We start from the raw sequence: 21,136 nt of genomic DNA on the forward strand, positions 1-21,136 counted from the left end.
AAGAGGCTGTCCCTCATGCTTCCCTTCAGATTTCACCTTTCACCCTTAATCCATGACCTAATCTCAAATGGAAAAAGCCTGGTGTTTTGAATTCTGTGTTTTTTTAAAAAAAACATCCTTTGTGAAAGCTATACATTTGCCAATATTTTTCTGCCTTGATGTCAGTGAAAGATCATTCTGCAAGAAGTGAAAGTAAGATTCTGAAGGTTGAAGGTACATGCTAGGTGAGCTAACAAACAATGTCAAGGTAGATAGATAAAAGCCCTTTCAAGCATATAAAAGAGAGATGAGAGTAGATATAGAAATAGTAACAGGGGACAAGGAGAAGGCAGATGAACTAAATGAATATTATACATCAGTCTTCACTGTGGAGCACACTAGCAGTGTGACAGATGTTGAAGGGTGTGAGAGAAGAGAAGTGGGTGCATTTGCTATTACAAGGGAGGAGGTGCTCAAAAAGCTGAAAGACCTAAGGGTGCATCAGTCACCCGGAATAGATGAACTGCACCCAAGAGTTCTGAAAGAGGTAACGGTAAAGATTGTGGAGGCATTAGTAATGATCTTTCAAGAATCATTGGACTCTGGCATGGTTCTAAGGATTTTTAAAATTGCAAATGTCACTCCGCTCTTCAAGAAAGGAGAGAGGCAGCAGAAAGAAAACTTGGTGACACAGGGCAAGATGGTTTCCTTAAGGGAAATTGCCTGACAAACCTGTTGGAATTCTTTGAGGAGATTACACATAGGATAGATAAAGGGAATGCAGTGGATGTTGTATATTTGGGTTTTCAGAATGCCTTTGACAAGGTGCCACACATGAAGCTGATTACCAAGTTAAGAGCCCGTGGTATTGCAGGAAGGTTAATAGCATGGTTAGAGCATTGGCTGATTGGTAGAAGGCTGTGAGTGATCCTTTTCTGGTTGGCTGCCCGTGATTAGTGGTGTTCTTTTGATGTCGGTGTTAGGACCACTTCTTTTATTGCTTGTATATCAATGATTTTGATGATGGAAAGATGGCTTTGTTGCCCAGTTTGCAAATGATACGAAAATTGGTGGAGGCAGGTAGTGTTGAGGAAAGAAGTAGGCTGCAGAAGGATTTAGACAGATTAGGAGAATGGGCAAGAAAGTGGCAAATGAAATACAATGTTAGAAAACACATGGTCATGCACTTTGGTAGAAGAAATAGATGTGCAGACTATTTTCTAAGCAGAGAGAAAATCCAAAGGTTTGAGATGCAAAGGGACTTGGGAGTCCTTGTGCAGAACACCCTAAAGGTTAACTTGTAGGTGGAGTCGATGGTGAGAAAGGGAAATGCAATGTTAGTATTCATTTCAAGAGATCTAAAATATAAGAGCAGGGTTGTGATGCTGAGGCGTTATAAGCCACTGGTGAGGTTTCACCTTGAGTATTGTGAACAGTTTTGGGCTCCTCATCGAAGAAAAGATGTGCTGACATTGGAGAAGGTTCAGAGAAGGTTCACAAAAATTATTCTGGGAATGAAAGAGTTATCATATAAGGAATGTTTGATAGCTCTGGGTCTGTACCCACTGGAATTTAGAAGGATGAAGGTGGGGAGGTTCTAATTGAAACCTTTCAATTGCTGAAAGGCCTAGACAGTGTAAATGTGGAAAGATGGGGGAGTCTAGGACAAGAGGACACAGCCTCAGAATAGAGGAGCATCCATTTAAAACAGAGATGCTGAGAAATTTCTTTAGCCAGAAGGTGCTGAATTTGGGGTATTTGTTACCACAGGGAGCTGTGGAGGCCAGGTTATTGGGTGTATTTAAGGTGGAGATTGATAGGTTCTTGATTGGCCACAGCATCAAAGGTTATGGGGAGAAGGCCAGGGAGTGGGGCTGAGGAGGGGGGAAAAAAGAATCAGCCATGATTGAATGGTAGAGCAGATTTGATGGGCCAGATTTTTCTCTGTCTTATGGTCTAAAGTTTAGTATGCTTGTCTTTCAAAAGTAGAGCATTCAATAATTTGACACTATCAGATGAGTATTGAATAACACTCAATTATCTTGACATGTACAGTACTTCTTCCTGTCAACCTTGTCAAAGGTTCGTTTATTATCAGTGTGCAACTCTGAAATTCTTCTTCTCCGGGTAGCCAAGAAACCAAGAAAGAAAAGAAAGGCAGCACGATCACCAACCCCAAAATCCTACCTCCCCACACAAGAAAAACGAACAAAAACAGAATAGACACGGTGACAAATTCCCCCTCCTGCACAAAAAAGAACAAACAAGAACGGAACAGGCACGTCAAACCCCAAATCTCTCCTCCCTCACAAAAAAAATTGAACAAAAACGGAACAGGCACATCTACCTTCGAAAAGCACAGAATATTTAGAAAATCTATAAGACTGGAGAAAAAAAGTCTATAGTCCAAATCCACATCCAAATTGCAGAAAACCTGGGAAACAGTCTCCAGGCACAGCGGTAGATTCTTCCTTTCCAGTACAGAGCAATCAAAAGACAGGCAGCCAGTGCTCACACTCTGCACTCACCTCGATGCTTCAATCGCCCTTGTCACTTTAATCGGCGAAGAGTAGTCAAACATCGGCTTGTGACCAGTCCCATAGCCTGCCTGCTATGAGGTTCGTGCACTCTGCCTCTGCCTCCTGGAATCCTCTCAGAGCCTGCAAAGCACTGAAGTACCGAAAAGATCTCCAAATTTCTGCATTCACTTCAATGTTTCAATCTCCCTTGTTGGAATTGAAAATCGGGTGTATATCTCATATGCCAGTCACACAGTGTCCGATATAGGATGATGAATACTGGAAGCTCGGGTATAGGCATTTTATGTTGCGGATTTTTCTGAGCTTGGCAATTAACTTGCAGACGTTTCATCAGCAGTCAAGGTAACATTCTCAGTGCGTGCAGTTGTTGGTGTTTCTCTGTGGGAGTGCTTGAAAGGCTCCCTTGCCGTACGTCAAGAATATCACAGACTGCTCAACTTCAACAAGTACTACGTCAAGCAGGCAGGATGTGAGCTCTCAAATCGCTTACAGCAGCACAAACTGGTGGTACAGAGACGTGATCCACTGTCCCTGATCTCGGTACACGATGACTGAGAAGGACATGACTTTAACGGGACACCACAGAGTTTCTGGTGCAGGCAAACATGAAGTAGACAATCAGGACCAAGGGAAGTGAAAGGGGGTTGGTGGGGTAGCGCTATATAAACACGAGTGCCCCCAGAGAGAAACACCAACGACCCCATACTGAGGACATCACCTTGACTGGTGATGAAATGTCTGCAAGCTAATTGCCAAGCTCAGCGAACACCACAACATCAAGCAGTATCCATTGGTTTGAGTCAGTGGTTGTACACTTGTTCAATTTTGGATCAAGTAAGTTAATCCTAGAGCTAAAGCTGGTGTATGATGGGTCTTTGATTTATTAGACAGCATTGTCATTTGATGTCTTTACTGAGTGTCCACAGAGGGAAGGGCCAGTGAAAGCCAATCACAGTACGAGGTTTTTCAGATTGTTTGTGGCTCATACTTCACCCATATGTGTCAAATATGTAGCAACTGGTGCCACTCAATCACAGGGCAGAGCTTAAAATATCCTTTCTGGATACAATCTCCTTTTGAAGGACAAGCGTGCTTGTGGTATATGATTTCACTGTTCAGATAGGTGCAGGTTAGAACTTTTCACATTTGGGTCATTTTTCTTTCAACGAAGCAGGAAACTGGGAGAAAGGGCTTCAATTGGCAGTAGGCAGACATACAAAGTTCAAAGTAAATGTAATTATTGAAGTACGTACATGTCACCATATACAACCCTGAGATTCATTTTCCTGAGGGCATACTCAACAAATCTATAGAATAGTAACTCTAACAGGATCGATGAAAGATCAACCAGCGTGCAGAAGATAACAAACTGTGCAAATGCAAATATAAATAACAGATAAAAAGTCCTTAAAGTGAGATCATTGCTTGTAGGAACATTTCAGTGATGGGGCAAGTGAGTATGGTTATCCCCTTCTATTCAAAAGTCTGATGGTTGAGGGGTATTTGAACCTGGTGGGGTGAGTCCTGACACTCTTGTGCCTTCTACCTGATGGCAGCAGCAAGAAGTGAGCATCTGGGTGGTGGGGATTTCTGATGATGGATGCTGCTTTCCTACAGCAGCATTTTATGCAGATGTGCTCAATGGTTGGGAGGGCTTTAACCGTGATGGACTGAGCCCATTCAAAGGCAGTGGTGTTTGCATACCAATTTCAAGATGCACTAATGAGTTTTTTAAAAACTAAACCTTGTCTTTTATGATTCAGAGCACAGTTTCTGAAAAAGTGCTATAAGCGGTCTTAATAATTTATTTTCCACAAAGGAAATAGAACATTAAGAAGTGAGTGCAGGGTTATGGCAAAAAAAAGGAATGGGATTCATAGTACAGACCTTTCATAGATGCTGTTCATCATTCTCAGAGTTCTCTTACTGCCTGATGAGAATTTCAGTTGTTTTTACTTTCCTTTAATTTAGTTGCCAGCCTTTACAGCATCACTTCAAGGCCTCTTGTCCCTGGCTGAGCGTTTATAACATGCACTGGTAAAATTTCCCATGGCATTCCCCGTTGGTGAATGCATGAATGTTAACAATTGATGGTTCAAGAATTGATGGTGGGTGGGATGTTTCACTGGATGCATTGAAGTAACTTACTCAGTGTTTTCAGAGAGCAAAGGAAATGAAACATGACAAACTGCAGAACTTCTCCAGATAAAGAGCATTTCTTTCAAAGGAGATGAGTGGAGGATAGCAACATTTAATAATAGGGATAAGATTGATCTTGATCATTGTGGTATTGGTAGGCCAATTGCTGTTATTCAGACGAGAAATAGCGTTGTTTCTAAATGTAGCTAGTTTCTTTTCCTCAGAAACTGTGGATTCGGGTTGAGACACATCAGAGCGAGTGTACTTTGGCCCAATTAGCCAAAGTTTCATGGAAATAGATAAGGTATAACAAAAAGGGCAAACTACCATTTAAGCGAATAAATTATGCATTTAAATAAAATACAGAACAAATTAAACACTAATACGACCTAAGTACTATAAAATTGTGTACTAGCCTCCATAATATGCAGGACATCTTCAAGGAGCGGCACCTCAAAAACACACGTCCATTATTTAGGACCCCCATAGCCCAGGTTAAGCCCTCTTTTCATTGCTACCATCAGAGAGGAGGTACAGAAGCCTGAAGGCGCATACTCAACGATTCAGGAACAGCTTCTTCCCCTCAGCCATCAGATTTCTGAATGAACATTGAACCCATCTACACTACCTCACTACTTTTTATTTCTGTTTTTGCACTACTGATTTAATTTAACTATTTAATATGCATATATACTTACTGTAATTTACTGAACTTTATAATATGTTTTCAATTATTACATTGTACTGCAGCTGCAAAGTTGACAAATTTCACGACAAAGGTGATACTAAACCTAATTCTCATTTGGAAATATAGCTATCCTTTTTCCTCAAGTACAGTGGATGCAAGTTATTTGGGGCACATCTGGACAAATATATATTGGCCCAATTAAGCGGCGGCCCCCAAACTAGTTAAAAAGGTATAAGGTGAGCTACTATTTAACCTAATAACAAATTATGTATTTAAATGAAATACAGAACACTGCCAATATGGTACTATAAGGCTGTATTAGTTCCTAATAGTTATCGACGGGGAATTATCCGGTGTATGTTTCCATGTTCTTTTGACTGTAATTAAACAAAAGCGCAGCGACCTAGTACAGATAATGGTCTGCCATCAAACAATGCTTTTGACAATTGCATCCTTAAAATCTTTATTCTCATTGTGCCATTCAAGACGATTGTTGATATCTTAAAATTCTTCATCGTTCCTAACTTGAAGTAGTGAAGTTGTTTTATTTTTCACTCCCGGCCATTTCTGGCATCTCCAAGCCTGAATGTTTGAAACCACAGTGAGCAAAACAGTTCTGAATTGTCTTGCTGCTTATTACCTGGCAACTATCAGTGACAATCACTGTTTTTTGAACGCAAACATATGCAAGTGACGGCTGTTGTGATGTGATCAAAGTCATCAGAGAGGCACTGAAGCTAGTGGATATAGAAGTGTTTTATTCAACAGAAATAAGCACCAGGTATCATACTGAGACACTCTTGGAAGAAGAGGCTTGCTCAACCCAAAATTGCATACCATTTTTAAATGCTAATGATCAAAGGTAGCAGCAGGACAATTCTATGGCTACAATGTATCCTGGCTGTTTTTAGATTTTGTTTTTTTAAGAGTTGTCCCAAATAAGCGACTGCTCCAATTAACCAGAATCCAATTTAAAAATATATATATAAAATGTGTGTGATAATGTATATATAGCCAGCAGGCAATGATAAAACTTGCCTCAGCGTCTCCATGAGACAGAATCTTGTAGCTTCACCCTGACAGTTATAGTCATAGCCATACTTTATTGATCCCAGGGGAAATTGGTTTTCGTTACAGTTGCACCATAAATAATAAATAGTAATAAAACCATAAATAGTTACATAGAAATATGTAAATTATGCCAGTAAATTATGAAATAAGTCCAGGACCAGCCTATTTGCTCAGGGTGTCTGACCCTCCAAGGGAGGAGTTGTAAAGTTTGATGGCCACAGGCGGGAATGACTTCCTATGACGCTCTGTGCTGCATCTCGGAGGAATGAGTCTCTGGCTGAATGTACTCCTGTGCCCACCCAGTACATTATGTAGTGGATGGGAGACATTGTCCAAGATGGCATGCAACTTAGACAGCATCCTCTTTGCAGACACCACCGTCAGAGAGTCCAGTTCCATCCCCACAACATCACTGGCCTTACGAATGAGTTTGTTGGTTCTGTTGGTGTCTGCTACCCTCAGCCTGCTGCCCCAGCACACAACAGCAAACATGATAGCACTGGCCCCCACAGACTCGTAGAACATCCTCAGCATCGTCCGGCAGATGTTAAAGGACCTCAGTCTCCTCAGGAAATAGAGATGGCTCTGATCCTTCTTGTAGACGGCCTCAGTGTTCTTTGACCAGTCCAGTTTGTTGTCAATTCGTAGCCCCAGGTATTTGTAATCCTCCACCATGTCCACACTGACCCCCTGGATGGAAACAGGAGTCACCGGTACCTTAGCTCTTCTCAGGTCTACCACCAGCTCCTTAGTCTTTTTCACATTAAGCTGCAGATAATTTTGCTCACACCATGTGACAAAGTTTCCTACTTCCTACAAAGTTTCCTTAACCAGGTTTACTGAGAAAGAATTGCATAACAAAATGGTAAGGAGGAATTGCTAGTCACCTGTCATTACAGAAAGCATAGTAAACCCCCCCATGGAGTTGTTTTTAAAACAGTTAAGCACTTGGCACTACTGTGCCATGGTAATGTAATCTTGCCCCCAACAACTGAAAATTGCATTTTTTATTGTATATAATGGGCACAGAGCCAAGCCAGATGTGAAAATGGACACCTGCAAGTTTTTAAAAAGTCCCTGATCAAAGGAATGCTTTTCATATTCTATATTGTTGTACCTTGGTTTTCCACCCCTTATATTTAAATGCTGGCGCCAAAGAGGTGCTATTATAAATTAATCTTGTGAGTCTGTGATTGAACTAGAGCACCTCGTTCATCAGCTGCAAAGTTGAGTTAAACCAGTTCGGATTTGTTGGGAGCACCGGACTTCTCTTGTTTGAAAGATTAGGACTGGTGGTGTCTGAATTGGTTTAATGCACAGGTACTGTCTCTGATTAGCTTACTGACGCTGCCTGTGGGATACTGAACTACACGCTGTACAAGAAAGAAACATAGATAATATTGAGTGGGCAGCCAGCGACTTTTACCCAGGACAGACAAAACGGCATAACTTTAAGGTGATTAGAGGAAAGTGTAGGGGAGATCAGAGTTAGGTTCTTTATACGGAGTCCAAAGTTCAAAGTAAATTTTATTATCAGAGTACGGGTACAGCTGCAAGAAAAGGTTCGTGAACTCTTTGCAATTTTCTGGTTTTCTGCATTCGTTACTCATAAATGTGGACTCATCTTCATCTAAGTCACAATAATAGACAAACACAATCTGCCTAAACTAATAACACACAGACAATTGTACTTTTCATGTCTTTATTGAACACGTTGTTTAATCATTCACAGTCTAGGCTGGAAAAATGTGTGAACCCTTGAGGGCTTTATCAACAGTAACCTCCACCAAATGTTTCCTATAGCTGCTGATCAGACTTGTGAGGAGGAAACTTAGACCATTCCTCCATGCAAGACTATTTCAGTGCTTCAATATTTCTGGGATGCCTTGCATGAACAGCCCTGTTCAGGCCATGCTACAGCATTTCAGTTGGGTTAAGGTCTGGACTCTGACTTGGCCATTCCAAAACATAAATTTTCTTCTTTTTAAACTATTGTTGTTGATTTGCTCTTGTGTTTCGGATCATTGTCTTATTGCATCATTAAACTTCTATTAAGCTTCAGGTGATGGACCCCAACCCTGACATTCTCATGTAAAATGTCTTGATGCAATTTTGAATTAATCATTCTCTCAACTATTGCAAGCTGTCCAGGCCCTGAGGCAGCAAAGCAGCCCCAAACCACGATGCTCCTTCCAACATGCTTCACAGTTGGAATGAGGTTTTGGTGTGGGTGTGCAGTGCCCTTTTTCCTCCAAACATAGCGGTGTATGTTTCTGCCAAAAAGATCAATGTTTGTCTTATTTGTCCACTGAACATTGTCCCAGAAGCATTGTGGAACTTTCTGCAAACTTGAAGCGTGCAGCAATGGTTTTTTAGGAGATCAGTGGTTTCCTCCACTGAACTCTATATTCATTGTTTTTTTTATAGTGGACACATGAGCAGAGACTTCAGCAAGTTCTAGAGATTTCTGCAGGTCTTTTCCTGTTACCCCTGGGTTCTTTTTCACCTCCTTCAGCATTGCACATTGTGCTCTTGGTGTGATTTTTGCAGGATGCCCACCCCTAGGAAGAGTAGCAACAGTACTGAATTTTCTCCATTTGTAGACAATTTCTCTTGCCGTGGACTGATGTACATCAGGTCTTTAGAAATGTTTTTGTAGCTTCATCCATCTCTACAGTTCTTCTACTGAGGTCCTCTGAAAGTTGTTTGGCTCGAGGCATGGTGCACATAACCAGATGTTTTTTAAGAGCAGGTTCTCTCAGTAATCTGACTTTGTCTTGTTATAGGGCAGGGCACCTGAACAACGCACACCTCCAATCTCATCTCATTGATTGGAACGCCTGACTCCAAATAGCTTTTGTGGAAGGCATTACCCCAGAGGTTCCCATACTTTTTTGAACCTAGACTGTGTTTAAATGGTGGACTCAGTATTGACTAGAAGTACAATTGTTCGTACGTTATTAGTTTAGGCAGATTGTGTTTTTCCATTGCAGTGACTTAGATGAAGATCAGATCATATTTTATGAGTAATTAATGCAAAAAACCAGGTAGTTGCAAAGGGGTTCATAAACTTTTTCTCGCAACTGTATGTCACCACTTACAACCCCAAGATTCACTTTCCTGTGGGCGTACTCAGCTAATCTATAGAATAGTATTCATAATGAGACCAGATCAATCAGAGTGCAGAAGACAACAAACTGTACAAATGTAAATATAAATAAATAATGAGAACAAGAAATAACAGGAGTCCTTATAGTGAGATCTTTGGTGGTAAGAACATTTCAATGGATGGGCAACTGAGTGTAATTATCCCTTTTTGTTCAAGAGGGTGATGGTTGAGGGTAGTAACTGTTCCTGAACCTGGTGGTGCGAGTCCTGAGGCTCTTGTACCTTCCAGCTGATTGTGGCAGCAAAAAAAGAGCAGGTCCTGGGAGGTGAGGATCTCTGGTGATGGATGCCACTTTCCTGCAACGGTGTTTCATGTAGATGTGCTCAATGGATGGGAAGGCTTTACCCATGATGTACTGGGCTGAATCCACTACTTCTTGTAAGATTTACTGTTCAAAGGCAGAGTGATGAGTGCCTGGGATTTCCTACCCGATATGTCTCCAATTTATCTCGTAGAGGCAGATAAATTAGGAACGTTTAAGATCTTCTCAGGTAGGCCTGTAGATAATAGAAAAATGGAGGTATATGTGGGAGGGAAGGGTTGGATTGATCTCAGAGTAGGGTAAAAGGTTTGCATGCCTTTGGATGTGGGAGGACACTGGAGCATCCAGAGGAAAACCAGATGGTTATAGGGAGAACATACAAACTCCTTCCAGGGCAGCAGCAGGAATTAAATCATGGTCTTGCAGTTAATGCTGTAATACTTTTTTTTAAGCACTGCACTATTGTGTTGAGCTGGATGATGGGGTGGAGATGGGTCCATATCAAAGGAGGTACAAGGTGAGCTAGTCTACAGGTCACCCTTGGACAAGGTGTAGCACCTGCTTAGCACTCTCCTCCTAGATCAGGGTCACGTGTAACCATTGGAGCAGGTGGTGGATGGTCGTGCATATCACAAGTCCTGGTTATGCGACCGATACTGCTAAGAAGGCAGCAATAGCAAACCAATTCTGTAGGAAAATCTGCGAAGAACAGTCATGGTCATTAGACCATGATTGCCCAAGTCATATAACATGGCACAATGATGATTATCCTGACTGCCTACCATTCATACCCTTCAGCAGAGTAATCATCATTCCTTCCGTATTGGTTCGAATGTTTAGACATCTGCTTGTTTATCTCCGCTCACCCCTGCCTTATTCCCGTCATTGTTTCCACACAGCCAAGGGCCAAGTGTTTCTGTTTGACAGCATATACATCTTTGCAGCAAATGTTTGTTTCATTTTAATCTGGCATTTAAATGACTATGTGGAAGAAGCGGTGGAAAAAGTAGACGAGGATGGGAAGATCTGCATGTGGTGGGAGAGAAGCTTTGCGATAGAAATCTATGATGGTTAATGTGAAGAAAATAAGCTTGCTTGCATGTATGTCCGGGAACGTACAGCATCAGTGACCCGGGTCTTTTAGGAGTTTGTATGTTCTCCTCATGACTGCATGGATTTCTTCCCATATTCCAAAGACAGGCCGTTCAGTAGGTTAATTGGACATGAGAAATTGTCCCGTGATTAGGCTAGGATTAAATTGGGGGATTGCTGGGCGACACAGCTTGAAGAGCGGGAAGGGCCTTTTCTGTTTTATATCTCCAAAAATAAGCGATCGTTAGTATGGAGCAAATCCATTGTACAGGCAATACATTTATTTTGAAAGGTCTTTTTTCTGTTGCAATGGCAGTGATGTGAATCAGAATCAGGTTTATTATCACCGGCGTGTGCCATGAAATTTGTTAATTTAGCAGCAGCGGTTCAATGCAATACATAATCTAACAGAGAGAGAAAAAATAATGAAAGATAATAAATAAACAAGTAAATCAATTATGTATATTGAATAGATTTTTTAAAAACGTGCCAAAACAGAAATACTGTATATTTAAAAAAAAGTGAGGTAGTGTCCAAAGATTCAATGTCCATGTAGGAATTGGATTGCAGAGGGTTCCTGAATCGCTGAGTGTGTGCCTTCAGGCTTCTATACCTCCTACCTGATGGTAACAATGAGAAAAGAGCGTAAATATGTCCAGCAGAGTCCTTTGAGATCGATGATGACTTGGTTTCACATAGAGATTTTGGTTGGCTCGTGGCAGAATACCAGAGCAGTGTACCCACAAAATGTCAGAAGAACTCAGCAAGTCAGGCAGTGTCTGTGGGAAGGAATAAACTCTCAACATTTCTGGCTGAAACCCTTCATTGGGATTGGAATGGAAGGGAGAAGAAGGCAGAATAAGGAGTACAAGCTGGAAGGTAAGAGGGAAGTTGGCCGGGGGATGAAGGCTGAAGTAATAATCCAGGAGGGAATAAGTAGAAGTCGTGAGCTGAAGAAGAAGGAATCTGATAGGAGAGGGCATGGGACTATGGGAGAATGGGGAGGAGGAGGAACAGCACTAGAGGGAAGTAATGGACGGGTGAGGAGAAGAGAACGTGTGAGGGAGAGTCATATTGGAGAATGGGGAGGGGGGAGAGAGAGAGAGAAGGGAGATGGGAGAAATTACCAGAAGTTAGAGAAATCGATGTTCATGCCATCAGGATGAAGGCTACCCATATGGAATATGAGGTGTTGCTCCTCCAACCTGAGTGTTGACCCATTGTGACCATAGAGGAGGCCTTGGACAAACATGTCAGAATGGCAATGGGAAGTCAAATTGAAATGGGTGGCCACCAAAAATCCCACCTTTTGTGGCAGATGAGGCAGAGCAGTCCGTGTGGGGTCTCATCAATATAGAGTAGGTACAGTGGTTATAGTAGATGACCCTGGCACTTTTCACGTGTGAAGTGTCTCTTAACCTGGTGGGACTGTTTGGGGCCTTGAATGGTGCTGAGGCAAGAGGTGTAGGGGCAAGTGTAGCACTTGTCCCACTGGCAGGGGTAGTGCCAGGAGGGAGATCTGTGGAGAGAGACAAGTGGACAAAGGGCTCATCTAGAGAGTTATCCCTGTTTGGAAGGGAGTGATGTGTTTAGTTGTAGAATTTCAGTTTTAATCTGCAGTTTTATTTAACAGCATATTATACGCTGATTTCTTTTGACGTTTAAAAGAATTAAGCAAAATCGTAATGTCTAACCTTGTATCAAGTACCACATTTCTTCTTGCTGTGTTCCATTCAAACTGAGTCTGTTTATTGTTTGCATTTTGAATCATGCGGTTACTAAAGAGTCTGAATAACATAAAGTGGAACTATTTATATGTAAGGGAAACAATTAAGTCTTCGTTAATTTTCCCCTCAGGAACTGTTCTTCAGGCAGTAAATGGTTGTCAGTAGACAGCTGAAGTTCCTTGCCTAGTGGAAGAAGACTATCTTAAAGAGATTCTTGCCATGTGTGTTCCAAGAAGATGGGTGTTAATGCTTCTACCTACCCGTATCCGTCATGTCAGACAGCTGGGGTGAAAACACAGTCTTCAAATGCAATCGGTGGTAAGAATTTTTTTCTGTATCGTAAACATGAGAAAGTCCAAAGCAACATGCACAAAGTGCTGGAGGAACTCAGATGCTGCCTGACCTGCTATCGTCGTCGTTAGGTCACATCTGGAATTTCCAGTTGGCAGACGATTTCCCTCCACTCTGCTCTGACATTTTGGGAAATCACGTACGTGGCAGGTTACAGCAGTGGTTTGCCTTTGCTTTCTGCCGGGTGAGTTTAGTGAGATCACCACCTCTTGCAGTGGATGACGAGGATGTCTCAGTGCCTTGTCGTGCTCTTAGTGCTCCACAACACCTGCTGGCCTGCCTTCTTGACCATTGGACCATTAATCGGTCTCCTCCGCGCAATCCGCCATGGCCAGACTTCACACGCTGGGACAGGCAGATCCCCTACCTCACTGAGGGTCAAAGACCTGTCGGCTACCCTCACCTGGTTTGGCCCGTCTGCCGAGACGGTTTACCGGGGTGTGGCCGCTGCGCGTGTTACACCTACTTGGAGCCTCAGGTGAGAGCTGAGCACCAGGTGGGGACCAATGGTGGACGAGCTGCCCTGAAAAAGGGTACGCAGGCCCCCCCACCAGAGGTGCTGCCCCTCCCTAGACACGCCATACACCCCTGACCTGCTATGGAAATGGAGAAATAGCTGATGTTTCAGGCTGAGACCCTTCAGGGCCGGAAAGGAAGGGAGAAGGCACAGGAATAATGAAGTGGTGGGGGGGGGGGAGTGGAAGGAGGCAAGCTAGAAGATGATGGATGAAGCCAGGTGGGTGGGAAAGGTTAAGTGCTGGAGATGGAGGAGTCTGCCAGAAGAGGAGAGTGGACCATAGGAGAAAGGAAAGGACGAGGGGGCCCAAGGGGAAGTGGCCACCCTCAGGATGGAGCAGAAACACCTTGTATTACATCTGAGTATCCTCCAACTTGATGGCATGAATATTGATCTCTCTTTCTGGTAAAAAAATGTTTTTTCCTCCTCTCTCTTCCAATCTCCACTCTGGCCTTTTACCTCTTCTCACCAACCTCCTTCCCCTCCCCCCACCTTTTTATTCTGGCATCTTTCTCCTTCCTTCTCAGCCCTGAAGAATGGTCTTGGCCCAAAATGTCGACTGTTTCTTCATTTCTGTAGAATCTGCCCGACCTGCTGAGTTCCTCCAGCATTTTGTGTGTGCTATTTTGTATCCTTACCAGGAACCAGCCAGTATCTTTTCTGTGTGGTAGGACCTGTTGTTTTGAAATGACTTCTGAAATGGTTATTTTGCAGATAATTTGATTTTTATGGTATCTTCCTGCTTTTTTTTAAAAAGTGAAATTAAGATTGTTGTTCTTGGGTTTTATGGCGTTTGGCAAACATCTTTAACGATACTGCCACCTTCTGAACTGCACTGTGCATCAGTCTATCTCAGTCCTATATATTTACATTTCACAGTTCAAAGTAAATTTATAATCAAAGTGTACATATGTCACCATATACGATCCTGAGATTCATTTTCTTGTGACCATACTCAATAAACATGTGGAATAATCATAATAAAACCAATGAAAGACTGCCCAACTAGGGCGTTCAACCAGAGTGCAGAAGGCAACAAACTGCAAATACAGAAGGTAGAAATAATAATAAATAAATAATAACTATCAAGAACATGAGATGAAAAGTCCTTGAAGGTAAATCCATTGGTTATGGGAACAGTTCAGTGATGGGGTGAGTGAAGTTGAGTTTGTATTTGTATCAAGATCTATTTTTTAAAAATTCCTGTATTCTTAAGAAACTGCACTATATGTTTAAAGCAATAATCCTGCGATCTTTTCTGAAAAAGTGTTAATGTTAAATTGTATTTTATTCTACAATAACTTTAAAATCAAATTAGGATTGTTCTCTTCAGAGCAGAACTTCTCTAGGATTTTTATAAGTGACGTGGAGAAATTCCATTCAAAGTAAATTTATTATCTAAGTACCTATATGTCACCAGATACAACCCTGGGATTCATTTTCTTGTGGAAAATCACAGTAGAAAAAAAAATTGCAATATTATCGATGAAAAACTACACACAAAGACTGATAAACAACCAATGTGCAAAAGAAGACAAACTCTGCAAATGAGAATAGATGCATACATGCATGCATACATACCTATCTGAGAACATGAGTTAATGAGTCCACAGCTTGTGGAACCTGTTCAGTGTTGTGGTGAGTGAAGTTATCCATGCTGTTTCAGGAGTCTGACAGTTGTAGGGTAATAACTGTTCCTGCAACTGCTGATGTGGGAACTAAGGCTCCTGTACCTCCTGCCCGATGGCAGCAGCGAGAAAAGTGCATGGTGTAGATCAGGGGTTCCCAATCTTTTTATGCCCTGGACACCTACCATTGACCGAGGGATCTGTGGACCCCGGGCTGGGAACCTCCTGGTCAGTGTGGGGTCCCTTGATGATGGATGCTGCTTTCTTCTGCAGCACTCCTTGTAGATGTACTCAGAATTGGGTTTAATGTCACCAGCATACGTCATGAAATGTGTTGTCTTTGCGGCAGCAGTACAATGCAACAGGTTTTTTTTCCTCCCTGATTTGGGAAATGCAGAGGTGATGGATCCAGACTCGGAAGTAACTTTCAAAAGGAATTTAAATAGATCTAAATGTTTTTTTTTCTTGAGGAAAGAGTAGGAAGGTAGAACTTGTTCTCTAGTTCCTTCAAAGCTTCCACTGGTCAATAGAGTCACATGTTTCTAATGTATACAGTTCAGTAGAATGTATCCTGTAATGTGGCAGTGAGTCAGAGGACAACTAATCCCACAATCATTCCCCTTTCACTCTCTGATCTCATCTGCAAGCCGATATACAGGGAAAGTTGGTCACTTGTCATTGTCGCTGGACAAATAATTTGCAAGGTTCTCTACTGATGACCCAATTTTTTAGAATCAAGGATTAATTTAGAGCTGGGCGTGATGTATTGCCTGTTAATAAATAGTAACATGCTGTTGAATTACTAGACTTGTAATCTGGCGACCTGTGCTAATGGTTTGATAGTTTAATTATCATTGGGGGATTTTAATTCAACTGATTAAATACAAATCTGGAATAAAAAGACGATAGTCTTCGTGATGAGCCTTGCTTATGAAATCACTTTTTATTGGGCATCTCTAGAGATGTGGCTCATTAGCCCCTTGCTAACAGCCACCAGATTCAGTGGTGAGAAATCCACCTTTCTCAGAGTCTATGCATCTCGGATAGATGTGACTTGGGTACTGCCAAACCCATGAGGTTGGGATGTCCAAACCCAATATGTGTGAATACTGTGTAACTTACTGCTCCCCTGCAGTTGCCCAGCAGCAAGACACAGCAGACCATGCACCGCATACAATTATAAAGAATATTTATGAATATTAACTTAACCGGTTATTAAAGAAAAGAAAGAAAAAACAAAAGGGCTCATCATAATTCAACAGTCAAATGTGCACTTTAAGTTGGAGGTCATCTTGAAGCTGTCTTTAACTCGCGCACTGGACGCTCGGTGTGTATGAAAGCACACACCACCTCCTGAATGTTGCTCGAAATCCATCTCAAACAAACGGGCTTCCCCCACAGGAGCACGAGGAAATCTGCAGATGCTGGAATTTCAAACAACACACATCAAAGTTGCTGGTGAACGCAGCAGGCCAGGCAGCATCTCTAGGAAGAGGTGCAGTCGACGTCTCAGGCTGAGACCCTTCGTCAGGACTAACTGAAAGAAGAGCTAGTAAGAGTTTTGAGAGGGGGAGGGGGAGATCCGAAGTGATGGGAGAAGACAGGAGGGGGAGGGATGGAGCCAAGAGCTGGACAGGTGATTGGCAAAAGGGATATGAGAGGATCATGGGACAGGAGGTCTAGGGAGAAAGAAAAGGGGGAGGGGGGGAAAACCCAGAGGATGGGCAAGGGGTATAGTGAGGGGGACAGAGGGAGAAAAAGGAGAGAGAGAAATAAGAATGAGTAAATAAATAAATAACGGATGGGGTACGAGGGGGAGGTGTGGCATTAGCAGCAAGTTTGAGAAGTCAATGTTCATGCCATGAGGTTGGAGGCTACCCAGACGGAATATAAGGTGTTGTTCCTCCGACCTGAGTGAGGCTTCATCTTTATGGTAGAGGAGGCCGTGGATAGGCATATCAGAATGGGAATGGGACGTGGAATTAAAATGTGTGGCCACTGGGAGATCCTGCTTTCTCTGGCGGACAGAGCGTAGGTGTCCCAGTCTGCATCGGGTCTCGCCAATATATAGAAGGCCACATCGGGAGCACCGGATGCAGTATATCACCCCAGCCGACTCACTGGCCAATATATAGAAGGCCACATCGGGCCTCACAGGAGGATAGGCCCTTCCTCCTTGAAGCCATTCATTTGCACAAAGCCCCTCGTGCAACAGGGACCACATCCTCAGCCATCTTCCCTCCTGTCTTCTCCTAGCTCCCACCAAAAAGACCTCATCACTCATCAGTGTTCATCACAAATACCTCTCTGCCCAGCATTCTCTAGAACTTTCTCGCAATTCCACCACCCTGATTGGCTGACACAGTATTCCCAAATTGAGCAACAAAGCCACTTATCTCTAACCCACACAGGCTGAAAGCAGAGCAGAACTGCTGAAATGAAATACCTAAAGCATAGCAGTAAAAATTTTAACCACTTATATTCAGTTATTTTAAAACACCAGTGAGCCAGCTGGTGTCCCTCGGGAGAGCAAGTCTAGCCAACGTGGAACTGTGCATCCACTTCCCTGTGTTTGCCTCTTTAAAAGATTAGTTTTATTTGTTACATGTACTGTATATCAAAACATCAAAGCACACAGTGAAATATGTCATTTGCGTCAAATCAGATCCATGAGGATTGTGCTGGGGGGCAACCCGCAACTGTTGCCATGCTTCTGGAGCCAACAGAGCATGCCCACAACTCACAGACCCTAACCCAAACGCCTTTGCCCTCTACTTCTTTAGGAGTCTGCGAAGATTCAGCGTGACATCAAAAACCTTGACAAACTTTTGTAGATGTGTATTGGCTGGCTGTGTTACAGCCTGATATGCAAACATCAATGTCTTTGAGCAGAAAATCCTGCAAAAAGTAGTGGATTTGGCCCAGTACATCACGGATAAAGCCCTCCCAACCATTGAGCATATCTAGATTAAATACTGTCGCAGGAAAGCAGCATCCATAATCAAAGATTCTCACCGTCCAGGCCATACTCTTTTGTCACTGCTGCCATCAGGTAGAAGGTACTAATACCCCAGGACTTGCATCACCAGGTTCAAGAACAGTTACTACCACTCAACCATCAGGCTCCTGGACAAAAGAAGATAACTACACTCATCTATTCAGATGTTCCCACAATCAATGATCTCCCTTTAAGGATTTTTTATCTTGTTATTTATTGCTATTTATTTATATTTATATTTGCATTTGCACAGTTTGTTGTCTTCTGTGCTCTTGCTCTTTCATTAATGCTGTTTACAGTTATCATTCTATTGACTTGCTGAGTATTCTGCAGGGAAATGAATGTCAAGAGTTATATGTGGTGACATGTATGTACTGTGATAATAAATTTTACTCTGTTTTTGAACTTTGGACTGTGGGAGGAAACTGATGCAGCCAGAGAGAAGCCATGCAGTCAGGGGAGAATGTGCAAAATGATGGGAATTGAACCCCAGTCGATAATCACTAATGCTGTAATGCATAACGCTAACTTCGACATTTCTGTGCTGACCCTAGACTTCCTGCCCTGCGTATCATCCAACGTGCTAGACGGTTCAGTGGGAACTGCAGATGGGCAGAAATGTTGACCTTGCCAATGAGTGAACAAAGTAAAACTTGTGCATGAAGAACTGAATGTGAATTAGTATTTGTTTCCTTACGCTTAACTGGTCAATAGAACATAGAACAGTACAGCACAGTACAGGGGCTTTGGCCCATAATCTTGTGCCGACCTTTTAACCTACTCTAAAATCAATCTAACTCTTCTCTGCTACGTGACCCTCCTTCATCATGTGCCTCTCTAAAAGTGTCTGCAGTGTCCCTAAAAGTGTCTGCCCTACCACCACCCCAGCAGCACGCTCCATGTCCCCACCACTCTGTGTTTTTAAAAAAAAACTACCTCTGATTCAGGAACAACTTCTTCCCCTCTGCTATCCGATTTTCTGAATAGACATTGAACCCATGAACACTATCTCTACTTTTATTGGCACTCCTTATTTAATTTAACTATTTAGTATAAGTACTGTAATTCAGTTTTTCTCTCTTTATTATGTATTGCATTGTACTGCTGCAGCAAAGTTAACAAATTTTGTGTCATAGTCCAATGATATTAAACCTAATTCTGATTCTGACATCCCCACGCCCTATAATTTCCTCTAATCACCTTAAAATTATGTTCCCTCTCCCCCCCCCATATTAGATATTTCCATCCTGAAGGAAAACTCTGTGGCTGTCTACTCAATCTATGCTTCTTATCATTCTTTCCGCCACCTCTCATCCTTCTTCACTCCAAAGAGATAAGTCCTCACTCACTCAATCTATCCTCACAAGACACACTTTCCAATCCAAGAAGCGTCCTGGTAAATCTCCTGTGCACCCTCCCTAAAGCTTCTACATCCTTCTGACAGTTCGGCAACCCGAACTGAACACTATAACAGAAACCTGAGAAATTTTGCAAATGCTGAAAATCCAAAGCAACACACACAAAATCTTGGAGGAACTCAGCAGATCAGGCAGCATCCATGGAAATGAATAAACAGTTGATGTTTCACGCCAGGACACAATATACCAAGTGTGGTTTTAGCCAGGATTCTTTGGGCTGCAACATTATCTCATGGCACTTGAATTCGGACTCCGACTAATGATGACCAACACACCATATACTGTACCTTTGTAACTTACCTATCAACTTTTACAGTAAGTTAGAGAGATCTGTGAATGTGGACTCTGAGATCCCTCTGTTCCTCCACACTAAGGAAACTCACAAGCACTTCAGAATGTCAGGAACGCCAGCCTAATAGAATCATGTTTAATATCACTGGCGTATGTCCTGAAATGTTTTAATTTTGGAGCAGCAGTACAATGCAATACATGGTAATAGAGAGACAAAACAGAATTACAGAAAATATATATTAAATAGTTAAACAAGTAGTGCAAAAAATAGAAATAAAAATATAATGAGGTAGTGTTCATGGGTTCAATGTCCATTCAGATGGCAGAGGGGAAGAAGCTGTTCCTGAATCATTGAGTGGGTGCCTCCAGGCTTTTGTACCTCCTTCCCATTGGTAGCAATGAGGAGAGGGCATGTGCTGGGTAATGGACGTTGCCTTTCTGAAGTACCACTCCTTGAATGTGCCCTAGATACTACTGAGTCTAGTGCCCATGATGGAGCTGACTGGGTTTATAATTTTCTGCGGCTTATTTCGATCCTGTAGCACCCCCTCCCCCATAACAGGCGATGATGCAGGCAGTTTAAATGCTCTTCATGGTACATCTGCAGAAATGTGAACGTTTTTGGTGACATTCCAAATCTTTTCAAACTCCTAATGAAATATAGCTGCTGTCTTATCTTCTTTGTAACTGTGTCAATATGTTGGGTCTAGGTCAGATCCTCAGAGATGTTGTCTCCCAGGAGCCTGAAATTGCTCACTTTCCACGTGATCCTTTGATGAGGACAGGTGTGCAATAATATGAATAACCAAGGGCTTTATAAGGCACTGGTGTGGCCTCAGAGTATTGTGAGCAGTTTTGGCCCCTTGTCTTCAAAGAATGAGGGATGACCTCATTGAAACCCATCTAATGTTTTAAGCCTTGATAGAGTGGATGTGGAGAGGATGTTTCCTATGGTGGGAGAGTCCAGGACCAGAGGGCACAGCCTTCATAATAGAGGGACGTCCTTTTAGAAAGGAAGTGAAGAGGAATTTCTTTAGCCTGTGGGTGGTGAATCTGGAATATGGGTATATTTAAGGTGGAGGTTGATAGGTTCTTGATTAGTCAGGGCATGAAGGGATACAGGGAGCAGGCAGGAGATTGGGGCCAAAAGGGAAATGGATCAGCCATGGTGAAATGGCGGAGCACTCGATGGCCCATGTGGCCTCATTCTGCTCCTGTATCTTACGGTCTTATAATGTTTGAGAAATTTGTGCATGGCATTGATTC

General features: G+C 42.5%; 1 protein-coding gene across 3 annotated transcripts in view; it reads left to right on the plus strand.

Annotated features, from left to right (window-relative positions):
• LOC134354564 (BTB/POZ domain-containing protein 7-like) overlaps positions 1-21,136 on the plus strand; it is a 176,273-nt gene that overhangs the window by 14,488 nt on the left and 140,649 nt on the right. For all 3 annotated transcript variants that reach the window (XM_063063489.1, XM_063063491.1, XM_063063490.1), the window contains exon 2: positions 12,798-12,985. In XM_063063489.1, the coding sequence (XP_062919559.1) occupies positions 12,904-12,985 (82 nt within the window). In that variant the 5' untranslated portion in view covers positions 12,798-12,903. The remainder of the gene's footprint in view (positions 1-12,797; positions 12,986-21,136) is intronic.

The sequence above is a fragment of the Mobula hypostoma genome, chromosome 12 (assembly GCF_963921235.1).
Source record: "Mobula hypostoma chromosome 12, sMobHyp1.1, whole genome shotgun sequence".
Lineage (NCBI taxonomy): Eukaryota > Metazoa > Chordata > Chondrichthyes > Myliobatiformes > Myliobatidae > Mobula > Mobula hypostoma.